Genomic DNA, 12,701 nt, shown 5'->3' on the forward strand with positions numbered 1-12,701 from the left:
GTCTGTTACCCCATCCTATCTAATGACAAGCCCAGTTTCAAAGACCATGTAGAACAGGACTTGTGCACTTCCTCAGTTCTGTTCATTGTTTCTAAAAGCGCTTGTGTGTTCATATTTTACTTTCCGCTCTCTGAAGTTGATGTCCAAAGGAAAAAATACACCAGCAGGCTGCTTCAGGGAAGCAATGTTTTCAAAGAGTCATCACCCCATTTAAACACTCAAAGATGCAATGCCATCCATAAACTAATGAGCTTAACAACACAGCACTGGACATATCTGCACACGTGTTTAGGATCGCAGCACTAAGTGTTGCTTACGAAGCCTAAAACCTTTTTACCAGGATAAAGTGGCCAAAGACATTGGTTTCAAACACCTCCTGGAGCCCATCAGGGGTTATCTTGTCATTCTGGGTCAGCAGTCCTTCAGCTGTGGAGAACATATGAATCACTTTTCTGAAACAGCAGAAGACAATGGTATGACATTTTAAAGCTTCTTTAACTGAAGATAGTAAAGAGATACCCCTCCTGCCTTCCCTGACCCCCCAACTTCTCCTTGCTTCTGTAATAACAGGAACAGAAATACTTATTTCTCAGAGCGGGTTATTTTGGGCACTAAATCAAATGCAAAAATGCTTTCTTGCACCCAGTTCAACCTATATACTTATAGTCCATACAACCAACAGGAACCTGAGCCTCTCAAAACCCTGCTGCAAAAACTCTCTTCCCTTCATTCCAAATCAAGCTATTAGGTTGGTGAAAAAGTAATTGTGGTTTCAGACTGTGAATTTTAAATCATTATAATTAGGCTCAAACACAGCTTTATTAACCAAAATAGGAACCATTACAATCAACACATTTTTGCCAATGAGAAGTAAGTTTGTTTATTCCTGTAGCATAAAAATACATGCTTCAGGATTCCACAAACTCTTGGAAGGCATTTTTCTGCTTCCTGCAGGTTGTGGAAGCATTTTCTCTGCAACAAGTTGTCAAGATGCTTGAAGAAATCATAGTCAGATGGCAAGAGATCAGGTGAATATGGTGGATAAGGCAAAACTTTATATAGCCCGATTCATTCAACTTTTGAAGCACTGGATGTGCAATGTGTGGTCGTGGAGAAGAACTGGGCTCCCTCTCTTGACTAAAGCAGTTACAGGCATTGCAGTTTTCGATGCATCTCATTGATTTGGTGAACCTACTTCTCAGATGTAATGGTTTCGCCAGGACTCAGAAAGCTGTAGTGGATCAGAATGGCAGCACACCACCAAACAGTGACCACGACACTTTTTGGGGTGCAAGTTTGGCTTAGGGAGTGCTTTGGAGCTTCTTCTTGGTCCAAACACTGAGCTGGTTGTCACCAGTTACTTCTTCTTGGTCCAAACACTTCGAGCTGGTTGTTGTCAGTTGTCATACACAGTTCACTTTTTAGTGCACATTACAATCTGACTGAGAAGTGGTTCATTGTTTTTGCATAGAATAAGAGAAGATGACACTTCAAAATGACGATTTTTTTTATTTGCAGTCAGCTCATGAGGCTCCCACTTATCAAGCTTTTTCACCTTTCCGATCTGCTTCAAATGCCAAACTACCATAGAATGGTCAACACTGAGTTCTTCAGCAACTTCTCATGCAGTTGTAAGAGGATCAGCTTCAGTGATTGTTCTCAGTTGGTCACTGTCATCTGACCATTGGCCACTGAGTTCCCCATCTTCAAGGATCTCGTCTTCTTTGCAAAACTTCTCAAACAAGCACTGCACTGTATGTTTGTTAGCAGTTCCTGGGCCAAATGTGTTGTTGGTCTAAGTTGTCTCCACTGCCTTATGAACAATTTTGAACTCAAATAGGAAAATCACTTGAATTTTCTTTTTGTCTAACATCATTTCCTAGTCTAAAAAAAATATAAAATACATAGGAAGTAATAAGTCATTAGCAAAAAACAAAGTGAGAAATGTGCATTAAAACAATGTATAACATAACCACATTTATTTAAGAATGTATTCCAATATCAGATAGCAAATTTCAACCATGCAAAACCACAATACTTTTGCACCAACCTAATACAAATCAACTGCCCTGGGGGAATAAGAGTCATGCCAAGAAGAAAAAGTCTTCCCCTGCACACTGATGTCTAACTGCTGAACAAAGTAACAAAGTGAAGCAGGCTTTTTTATCATAGGGAATTCCTGAGGCATTGAATACAGGAAGACAGTGATTTGCTGTGAGATCAATGTAATAGGTCAAGACCAGCATGTGATTTTGTGTGTAGGAGTGTGTGTGTGTTGAATGGCAGAAAAGTAAAACAAAAGTAGCAGTATAGGAAGTAGCATGAAGTAAGAGTAACATCTATTTATGAATAAGTATGGATGTGCTCAGTTGCTCAGTTGTGTCTGGCTCTTTGCCACCCCGTGGATTATAGCATGCCAGGTTCCTCTGTCCATTGAATTTTCCAGGCAAGAATACGGGAATGGATTGGTTGCCATTTCCTTCTCCAGGGACTCCCTGACCCAGGGATCGAACCCACGTCGCCTGGAAGGCAGGTTCTTTACCACTGTGCCACCTGGGAAATCCATGAATAAGTACACTGGGTCACAAAAAAGATTTATTTCTTACTGTACTACTACTAATAGTAGTAGTACTGTAGGTTGTAGTTAAACATTTTTGGAAGCCACTAATGTGTATTGACTGTGTGGATCACAATAAACTGTGGAAAATTCTGAAAGAGATGGGAATACCAGAGCACCTGACCTGCCTCTTGAGAAACCTATATGCAGGTCAGGAAGCAACAGTTAGAACTGGACGTGGAACAGACTGGTTCCAAATAGGAAAAGGAGTACGTCAAGGCTGTATATTGTCACCCTGCTCATTTAACTTATATACAGAGTACATCATGAGAAACGCTGGGCTGGAAGAAACACAAGCTGGAATCAAGATTGCCAGGAGAAATATTAATAACCTCGGATATGCAGATGACACCACCCTTATGGCAGAAAGTGAAGAGGAACTAAAAAGCCTCTTGATGAAAATGAAAGTGGAGAGTGAAAAAGTTGGCTTAAAGCTCAACATTCAGAAAACGAAGATCATGGCATCTGGTCCCATTACTTCATGGCAAATAGATGGGGAGACAGTGGAAACAGTGTCAGACTTTATTTTTTGGGGCTCCAAAATCACTGCAGATGATGACTGCAGCCATGAAATTAAAAGACGCTTACTCCTTGGAAGGAAAGTTATGACCAACCTAGATAGCATATTGAAAAGCAGAGACATTAGTTTGCCAACAAAGGTCTGTCTAGTCAAGGCTATGGTTTTCCCAGTAGTCACGTATGGATGTGAAAGTTGGACTGTGAAGAAAGCTGAGCACCGAAGAATTGATGCTTTTGAACTGTGGTGTTGGAGAAGACTCTTGAGAGTCCCTTGGACTGCAAGGAGATCCAACCAGTCCATTCTGAAGGAGATCAGCCCTGGGATTTCTTTGGAAGGAATGATGCTAAAGCTGAAACTCCAGTACTTTGGCCACCTCACGCAAAGAGTTGACTCATTGGAAAAGACTCTGATGCTGGGAGGGATTGGGGGCAGGAGGAGAAGGGGACGACAGAGGATGAGATGGCTGGATGGCATCACTGGTGTGAGTCTGAGTGAACTCCGGGAGTTGGTGATGGACAGGGAGGCCTGGCGTGCTGTGATTCATGGGGTCGCAAAGAGTCGGACACGACTGAGCGACTGAACTGGACTGAATGTGTGTTGAGAATCTCCCAGGAAGGTATTTAGCCCTGTACATTTCCTCAGCCTACTAGTCAGAGTGCCTGACACATGGCTGAGAAATGCTTCTCAAGTTGCCTTCCTGGATATTAGAGTCTCACTGACAACTCTGCCTAGTTCTGAAATGTTCTAATGGACACAGTGAGGCAGACCAAAACTGACCTGCCAAAACATGTAACATTCTTGGAATATCTGGGGACCAAGAACACAGAATCATGACTTTGCTCACAAAGACGAAAGCACGTTTCACCACATGGCTGCAACATGTACTTTCTATCTTCATTCTTCTCCACACCCCCTCACCCCCTCAACTTATGGACTGACAGCAAAGCTAGGCAAAAATATATAAATAAACACCTTCCTTCCAATCAGTTAATCTAGAAGATAGAAATTACCTTGAAAAGAGACCACGGAAAAGTGCTTTGATATTTAGCTGTGGATTAGGCATGATCCCAGCATTTAGATATACATAGTCTAATCTCTGAAACCTGCAAGTAAAATCAAGAAAGAAGATTGTTAGCTGTCTCTTAGAGCAGTTAGAATACAGAAGGTCCACGAAGGACAGAAAGTACAAAAAGATGGCTGTAGCAAGCTAAGGCATCAGTACTACCTTCTCAACATTTTTTAATTAGCCCAGTAAATATTTGAGTATTCTTTTTTTGATGGTGGCTTCAAACAGAATTTGGAGAGCTGTACTGGGTCTTGAAATCAAATATTCTCTGATCAATACTCCTTCCAGCTTAGTCCTCCCAATAAGGTACCACAGCAACTCTATTAAACCCACACTCCCTCTGGTCTTAGAAAGGTTTTTGCTTTTTTAGAAAAAAAAAAATTCACATCTTTCCTTTTTGACAAGTAAAATTTGTATAATCTGATCCATCAATGCTGGAATCTGAACACCAAGATATCCATTAGAGCAGGGAACACAGTAATGCAAATGGCTATCGAGCATAAACGAAATACAATATATTATTCTTCAGCCAATTCTTTTACCAAGAAGGCTTTCCTTATATATACTGAAGTTCATTTTACTGTCCATGGAAATAAAGAAGCTCTTGCTTATTAAGGGCCTGAATTACAAAAATGTAATTAATAGTTTATTAATTAAACTAATTATTATTCATTCCTCTTAGAAGAAAAAAACATGCCCTGTCTCTCCAGAAAAATGCACTGTGTAGCTATATGCAATTTATTGTACATTTTTTGAGAACTTACATATCTAAGGACTCTAGCCCTTCAGATACTAAACATTTATCAAATGTTTATTGTCTGCCAATTAGTCAATATGAACAAATTTTTAGTGAGTGGCCTGGGGAAATTTCTTCACTTGTCAACACCTGCCTCACATACTTAATGGAATTTTATTATGTAAAGCAAAGATGCAAAAAATGTATTTAAACATCAAAGGAGTTACACTAACCTAAGACTACAACTGACTGCATGTCAAAAAATGCTCATAAATTAATCTTCATGGAATGGTCATGATTGTGATTAAGAATGAAAATATGGTATACTGAGGCATAATATGTCACTCTGCAGATTTCCTCAGTGTAACTTCTTTTTACACTGCACCTGTTTCTTTTATAGATTTTCCCATCCCTTCTTATTCTATTAGCTGTTGCACTGCACAATCACATGAGAAAAAAGCCATCAATAAGACGCAGACCTTTGCTTGAGCTCCTTGGTGGCCTGGAACACCGACGGCAGGCTGCTGACATCCACCTGCACGATGGAGACCTCAGCAGCAGGGTGGGAGGCCAGTAGAGAGGTGCGGACAGCTTCTGCTTTGCTCATGTTCCTGCACGCCAAGCACAGGTGAAGTGCATCATCTTCTTCCAGCAACCGCCTGCAGAGGGCTAGGCCCACGCCACTGAGAGGACAATTCAGATATCGAATATGCATTAAATGAGATGGTGCCAAATAGAAGCAACTTCTCTCTGGCTCAGAAGACTGATTTTGTCAACTTGAGCCCCAGACAGGAGCCCAGGTAGACAGAAAGCACTCCAAAACTATGTAAAGAAGTGGGGAACCCTCCAACTCTCATAGTCACTGGCTCAGGATGTTGTCCAGCTTGTGGTTCTTTCATTTTGCAAAAGCTCAATGACCCGAATGACTGCAAATCAGAATTGCCCTTTAGCATTTAAGACAGAGTTTATCCTGTCAGTGGTTTTCATTTTATGCTGATCATGACACTCATGAAAGTGATTCAATACATCACCAGCAAGTGCTAAAAAGAGCATCTCAGCAGTTAGCAGTGTGCATGTTTTACTCTACTGTCTAGGTTTCTCAAGGGCAAGGGCTCTTCTATCAGTTGGTATCATGGCCATTATCAACAGCACCAGAAATTCCTAATTTAAGTAATGGGTGACTCTTTTAGGGTAAGGTATAAGCAAATGGCAAAAGAGACAAGTCCCTCTCAACTATTAGGACTGAATAACCAACAGGAAGATGATTAAGTAGAAGATAGGAAAAGGAAATATAAGATGGCTACAAGGAAAGAGATGTGGGCATGAATGCATGCTGCATGCTTAGTCACTCAGTCGTGTCTGACTCTTGGCGACCCTATGGATTGTTGCCCACTAGGCTCCTCTGTCCATGGAATTTTCCAGGCAAGAATACTGGAGAGGGTTGCCATTTCCTCCTCCAGGGGATCTTCCCCACCTAGGGATGAGTACATGTGTCAATGACCTCCTTCAGAAAGAGCATTGTGAAACCACACAGTAGATGGGGAGAAAGGTCGGATCAGGTTGGCTGATAACAGTGAAACCCTAGGTAAGTGGGCTTTTTCCAAGACTTGAAAGCTGATTCCAGGCAAAGAGTCTAGCACCATGAATAAACCATAGTTTTGTTTATTCATCCCCACTTGAGAATAGGCCTTTACTATAAATATACAATTGCACATATCACAATATTTGTAAAAGAAACAAACACAAAATCAAGCTTGATTTATTTAAGCATATTTGATATTTGCATGTTTGCAATATTAAGCATGCTGATATTTAAGCATATCAACATAGAAAGCACCACACTGGCTGTTAAAGTTATTCAGGTGAGGGTATACTAAAATTCTGCCCATTACAGGACACCTGCCAGGTTTGTCTTAGTTAACAAGGACATGCCTAAATAACTGAAAGCTGAACTAATTTTAAATGTCGTTTAACATAACCTCAGTCTTAATCCACCCGCGCACCGCCCCCGCCCCGACCCCCAAACGCCTCAATTAGAAAACTGATTTGGTTAGTTTCATCCTCCACACACTGTTCACTGAACTACAAACGAAAAGTAAAACAGAGGCTGAATCCAAATACCCAACCCCCGGAGTAAATTACTCATCGGCAGTATGGTTACTTGCACTCCTTCCACGCCTTAACAGAAAAAAGTTACTTTTCTCTGAGTCTCTGAAGAGTACTTACACTAGGTGTCTAGCACTGTGTTACGTGAGATATTTGCCCCCCGTATTCTAACATTCTTGGACGCTTAAATTTTTCTAGGGGCGGAAGTCTAGCACAGAAAAAAACCGGGAGAGTACAAAATGTATGGTGATCTGGTCTAATGTACCAGTGATGAGAGAGTCAAAAGAGGAAAGGGGGCGAGGTCTGAGTTGGTAGAGCCCTTTCTCTGCATACCGACAGGATCGTCACTGAGACACATCTCTTAGTGACGCTCTACTTTTTTTTTTCCCTGTCATGTTTAATTGAAAGCACGTTACTGTGCTGCTCACGACGCCGACAGGCCTGGTACCTTCGCGCACAGGGGAACCCAGGGAAAAGCCGGACAGGATCTCGGCCCTGTCCCCACCGAGGCAGGGTCAGCTACAGGAGCTCCTGCGGTCGATCGGTGGCTGGTCCACCTGGCTCGTTACTTCCTGCTCCCTTGGACCCCAGCCCCGCCGCCTCCACTATCTTGAAGGAGGTCTCACCTGCTCGCCCCGGTGATCAAAACCACTTTCCGCATGCTTGCGCACCCTATGACCAGGCGCCCCAAAGAAGGGCCCAGCAAGGCTTCTCACCCGTACTTGGACCCATAGCCCCGCCTCGGCCACGCCCCCGGGCCGTCAATCAGGGCCCGGCGGGGCCCCGCCTCCCTTTTTCATCACGGATTTCTCGCTGGGCGGCTCTTCCATCGCTGCCTGCCAGCCGCTCGCGGCTCAGGAGCCCGGATGGAGTGAGATAGGCCGAGGGGCGGAGCCGCGTTGTCGCGCAAGGCCCGAGCCAATCCGAGCTGTCCCTGCTCCTGGGCCTCGGAAGGTGTCCCGCCCCGGGTCCGCCCCGCTGACGTCCGGCTTTTGTAGTGGTTGGGGCGATCTCCTAGCGGTGCGCGCTGGTAGAGGAGTCGCGGCTCACGAAGGGTGAATACCCTGGCGCCTCTGATTAGCATTTCATGGGGGGAAGACCTCAGAATATTTTCACAGCGCTCCGTATTTTAGAGGAGAGGTTTGAGGCTAGGAAGTGAGGTTTAGAGATGATCATTACTTAGTTTTCCATCCAGGCACTGTGCCATTTAACACCCAACCTTCTGGTTCCAAAACTCCTCCTCTTCCTCTAAAAAATCATCTTCGTGAAAATGAACATTGATTTTACTAAGAACTTTACGGAGAATCATGCATGAATTGCCAATTTTCAAAACTTGGAATATGATGTAGAGTCAGAGAAGCTTAGAATTCCATAGGACGTAATGGGTCCTGTACTGTAATTTTCTATTTCAGTGTGTCTCAGATTCTTTGTGGTAAAGGACCTGCTTTGTTTTTCCAAGCCACCCCAGATGGGTACTTCTGGAATAATCAATAAAAATAAATTGCTAGAAAAATTAAATAAAAAGCAAGAAGCATACAAGCCCCCCCTTTTTTTTTTAATTAAATTCAACAGATATCAGTACTCTGCCAAACTGCCATAAAAGTTTCTAATGCTTACTTTAGGTTTCTGAATTTATTGTGGGCTATTCACAATGTGACCATCACTAGTCTGGGTCCACAGTAAGGAATTCTGCATGTCTTGTATCAAACTCTGTGGAAGGTACTTCATAACCGCTTCAAAAATTTTAATTATTTATAAACAGCAATGATCTCTGAAAGATACGAGACTGAGGTCATTTTCATTGGCTTTTGAGTAACCTGGACATTTTGATTAATTTTATATCAGTTTAGTATTAGCTACATCTTATACCGATAAAATTAGATTGAAAGAATAAATGTGATTATTAAAGATTTAATTCCTATATCATCAATATTTTTTTTTGAGTGGCACTCAGCTTCTACCCATAACCCACTTACAACTATTATAAAGAAACCATGATTTAACAATAGTTTCTGAAAGTTCTGGAGTAAAATTAACTCCTGTGTTGGGCTGTACCCCTACAGTCTTGCAACCCTTGTAGCTGCCCAGTTGCTAGACCAAAGAAAGAATCCAGAGGCAGCAAAAGAGACATCAATGATTTATTACATCTCACATGTCAGAGGCAACTGTCCTGGAGTGAGGCCTCACTGTGTGTGGTCAACAGGAGGCAGGACAAGGCAGGAGTATTCACTACACAGTGGAGGAGAAGGCTGTCGGTAACAGGGGATTTGACATCAAAAGGACTCCTTGATGGCCAGGGAGACTGCTGAAACATCTTCCCACAGTTCTTTGGGTTAGCAACTGTTGGTGATCCAACGTGTTGGTGTCATTCTGGCCCTCAGTCTTAGAATAATTGTTAGCTAGGGTTGAGTTAATCATACCAATTAAACTTTCAGCTCAGGAGAAGGAGGCCACCATGGGCATATAGTAAGGATGAGACAGGGCCAGGTTGGGCAGCAATGTACAGAGACCAAGACAGCAGTGATTTTATAGGGCCTGACAGTACACCCCAATCTTTAGAATCTAGACCCAAAGCCTCCTTCTAGAGTGTCCAGAGTTCAGAGTTCCCTGGAGGAGGGCATGGCAAGCCATTCCAGTATTCTTGCCTAGATAATCCCATGGACAGAGGAGCCTGGTGGGCTACAGACTGCTGCTGCTGCTGCTGCTAAGCCGCTTCAGTCGTGTCCGACTCTGTGCGACCCCATAGACGGCAGCCCACCAGGCTCCGCAGTCCCTGGGATTCTCCAGGCAAGAACACTGGAGTGGGTTGCCATTTCCTTCTCCAATACATGAAAGTGGAAAGTGAAAGTGAAGTCGCTCAGTCTCGACCCAATGGACTGCAGCACAGCAGGCTCCTCCGTCCATGGGATTTTCCAGGCAAGAGTACTATGGGGTTGCAAAGAGTCGGACACGACAGAAGCAACTTAGCATGAAAGCCTATAGAGCTCAGAAATGACTTGTGAAATAAATAAGAGAGGGGACAGACAGTTGTATGGCTATCCTATGAAAAACTCATTCCTACCAATAAGGGGAGGGCCCAGACTCAGGATTTAGTATCATCACAATCTCAGGATGACCACCAGTGTAGGACTGACTGTGAATTAAGTGAAGGCCTGAAGACTTCAGAGCAAGACCAGCAGTCTCTCCTTCCATCACAATGTCCATCCAAGCCAAGTGAGGAAACCTTGGTCTTCTCCAAATAAAGTTTCTGCTTTCAAGGTTCTGCAGCCTCTGAAGGATAGGCTGAGCTGCTAGATGTGCCAGAGAGACCAGGAGAATAGGACTCTGTTGATGACAGATGCTTAATTTTGTATTTTAAAGATATTTCATCACATGTTGGATGCTGCTCAGTAACAGTCATAATTTTTTAATAACTCTTAAAAAAAAAAATTATTTGCCTGCAGTGGGTCTTAGTTGTGGCATGTGGGATCTAGTTCCCTGACCAAGGATTAAACCCAGGCCACCTTCATTGGGAGCGCAGAGTCTTAGCCATTGGACCACGAGAAAAGTCCTTATGGTTTTGCTTATAGGTGAATAAGTGTGACTTTTATCACCTCAAGCTAGTCATCTTGAGTTTATATTGTTCATGGGCTGTTTTCCTAGAGATGCCAGAAGAAAACGTGTTACCCAGTGATCCCATTTATCCCTAACACACCTTGGCCCCATGATCAGCATAGTAAATATAGCCACTACCTTTGGCTGTTTATTCATTTCTTCATATAATAAATTTGCTTCTACACTAAACTCTGAAACTGATCTCTGGTTTCTTGTATCATGCCTGACATTGTCCTTGAAAGTGAGAGTGAAATCGCTCAGTCATGTCCGACTCTTTGCGACCTCATGGACTGTAGCCTACCAGGCTCCTCTGTCCATGGGATTTTCCAGCCAATAGTACTGGAGTGGATTGCCATTTCCTTCTCCAGGAAATTGTCCTTAGGGAGACAAAAATAAATAAAGATATCTTATGCCTCCATAATAGAGCTTTGTTCTGGTTTCTTACAGTCCTCTCTAGAACTAACTTGCCTATGGTTTGCAACAGGGGCAAAAAAAAAAAAACAAAAAAACAGCTGCCAATGGGACCCTTTCTTGTAGATCTCTTTCATCTGTCTTTTCTTCAAATCTACATCCAGTGTGGCCAAGAACCACGTTGAGAGTGGCATTTTACCAATGTCATTAGATAGCAAAAGGTCACATGCTGCCTATACGTAATAAGTTATTGCTCTGTAGGACTCAAGGACCAGAAGATAATATGTGTGTGCATTTCTTTTTCAAATACAAAATGAATATAAAATTATAAATGGAGATAAATCAGTTTTCTAGTACTGATTTTACTAGTTTTTAATCAGCAGTTAAAAAATGCATGGCCTTTTAAGTTGTTAGATAAAATATTAAAGAGCAGTCTTTAATTTTTAAATTTTTGTCTTTATTTTAAAAATTTTTAATATAAATTTATTTATTTTATTTGGAGGCTAATTACTTTACAATATTGTATTGGTTTTGCAATACATTGACATGAATCCACCACGGGTATATGTGTTCCCCATCCTGAACCCCCCTCCCACCTTCCTCCCCATACCATCCCTCTGGGTCATCCCAATGCACCAGCCCCAAGCACCCTGTATCATGCATCGGACCTGGATTGGTGATTTGTTTCACATATGATAATATGCATGTTTCAGTGCCATTCTCCCAAATCATCCCACCCTCACTCTCTCCCACAGAATCCAAAAGACTGTTCTGTACATCTGTGTCTCTTTTGCTGTCTCGCATACAGGGTTATTGTTACCATCTTTCTAAATTCCATATATATGTGTTATTATACTGTATTGGTGTTTTTCTTTCTGGCTTACTTCACTCTGTATAATAGGCTCCAGTTTCATCCACATTATTAGAACTGATTCAAATGCATTCTTTTTAATGGCTGAGTAATACTCCATTGTGTATATGTACCACTGCTTTCTTATCCATTCATCTGCTGATGGACATCTAGGTTGCTTCCATGTCCTGGCTATTATAAACAGTGCTGCGATGAACATTGGGGTACACGTGTCTCTTTCAATTCTGGTTTCTCGGTGTGTATGCCCAGCAGTGGGATTGCTGGGTCATATGGCAGTTTTATTTCCAGTTTTTTAAGGAATCTCCACACTGTTCTCCATAGTGGCTGTACTAGTTTGCATTCCCACCAACAGTGTAAGAGGGTTCCCTTTTCTCCACATCCTCTCCAGCATTTATTGTTTGTAGACTTTGGGATAGCAGCCATTCTGACTGGTGTGAAATGGTACCTCATTGTGGTTTTGATTTGCATTTCTCTGATAAGAATGAGTGATGTTGAGCATCTTTTCATGTGTTTGTTAGCCATCTGTATGTCTTCTTTGGAGAAATGTCTGTTTAGTTCTTTGGCCCATTTTTTGACTGGGTTGTTTATTTTTCTGGAATTGAGCTGCAGGAGTTGCTTGTATATTTTTGAGATTAATTCTTTGTCAGTTGCTTCATCTGCTATTATTTTCTCCCATTCTGAAGGCTGTCTTTTTACCTTGCTTAGAGTTTCCTTTGTTGTGCAGAAGCTTTTAATTTTAATTAGGTCCCATTTGTTTATTTTTTACTTTATTTCCAATAT

The 12,701-nt window shown here is 42.2% G+C and overlaps 1 protein-coding gene across 4 annotated transcripts in view; it reads right to left on the reverse strand.

The window, feature by feature from the left end:
• Positions 1 to 7,885, reverse strand: part of HSD17B7 (hydroxysteroid 17-beta dehydrogenase 7) — a 29,991-nt gene extending 22,106 nt beyond the window's left edge. For 2 of the 4 annotated variants that reach the window (XM_027527199.1, XM_027527208.1), the window contains exons 1-4: positions 7,672 to 7,885; positions 5,419 to 5,622; positions 4,148 to 4,240; positions 338 to 452 (exon numbers count right to left, since the gene is read on the reverse strand). In XM_027527199.1, coding sequence (XP_027383000.1) covers positions 338 to 452; positions 4,148 to 4,240; positions 5,419 to 5,622; positions 7,672 to 7,706 — 447 coding nt within the window. In that variant the 5' untranslated portion in view covers positions 7,707 to 7,885. Of the gene's footprint in view, positions 1 to 337; positions 453 to 1,576; positions 1,885 to 4,147; positions 4,241 to 5,418; positions 5,623 to 7,671 lie in introns of those variants that run through there. The other 2 variants (XM_027527217.1, XM_027527226.1) reach the window with 2 other exon arrangements.
• Between the last annotated feature and the right edge of the window lie 4,816 nt (positions 7,886 to 12,701).

The sequence above is a fragment of the Bos indicus x Bos taurus genome, chromosome 3, assembly GCF_003369695.1.
Source record: "Bos indicus x Bos taurus breed Angus x Brahman F1 hybrid chromosome 3, Bos_hybrid_MaternalHap_v2.0, whole genome shotgun sequence".
Classification (NCBI taxonomy): domain Eukaryota; kingdom Metazoa; phylum Chordata; class Mammalia; order Artiodactyla; family Bovidae; genus Bos; species Bos indicus x Bos taurus.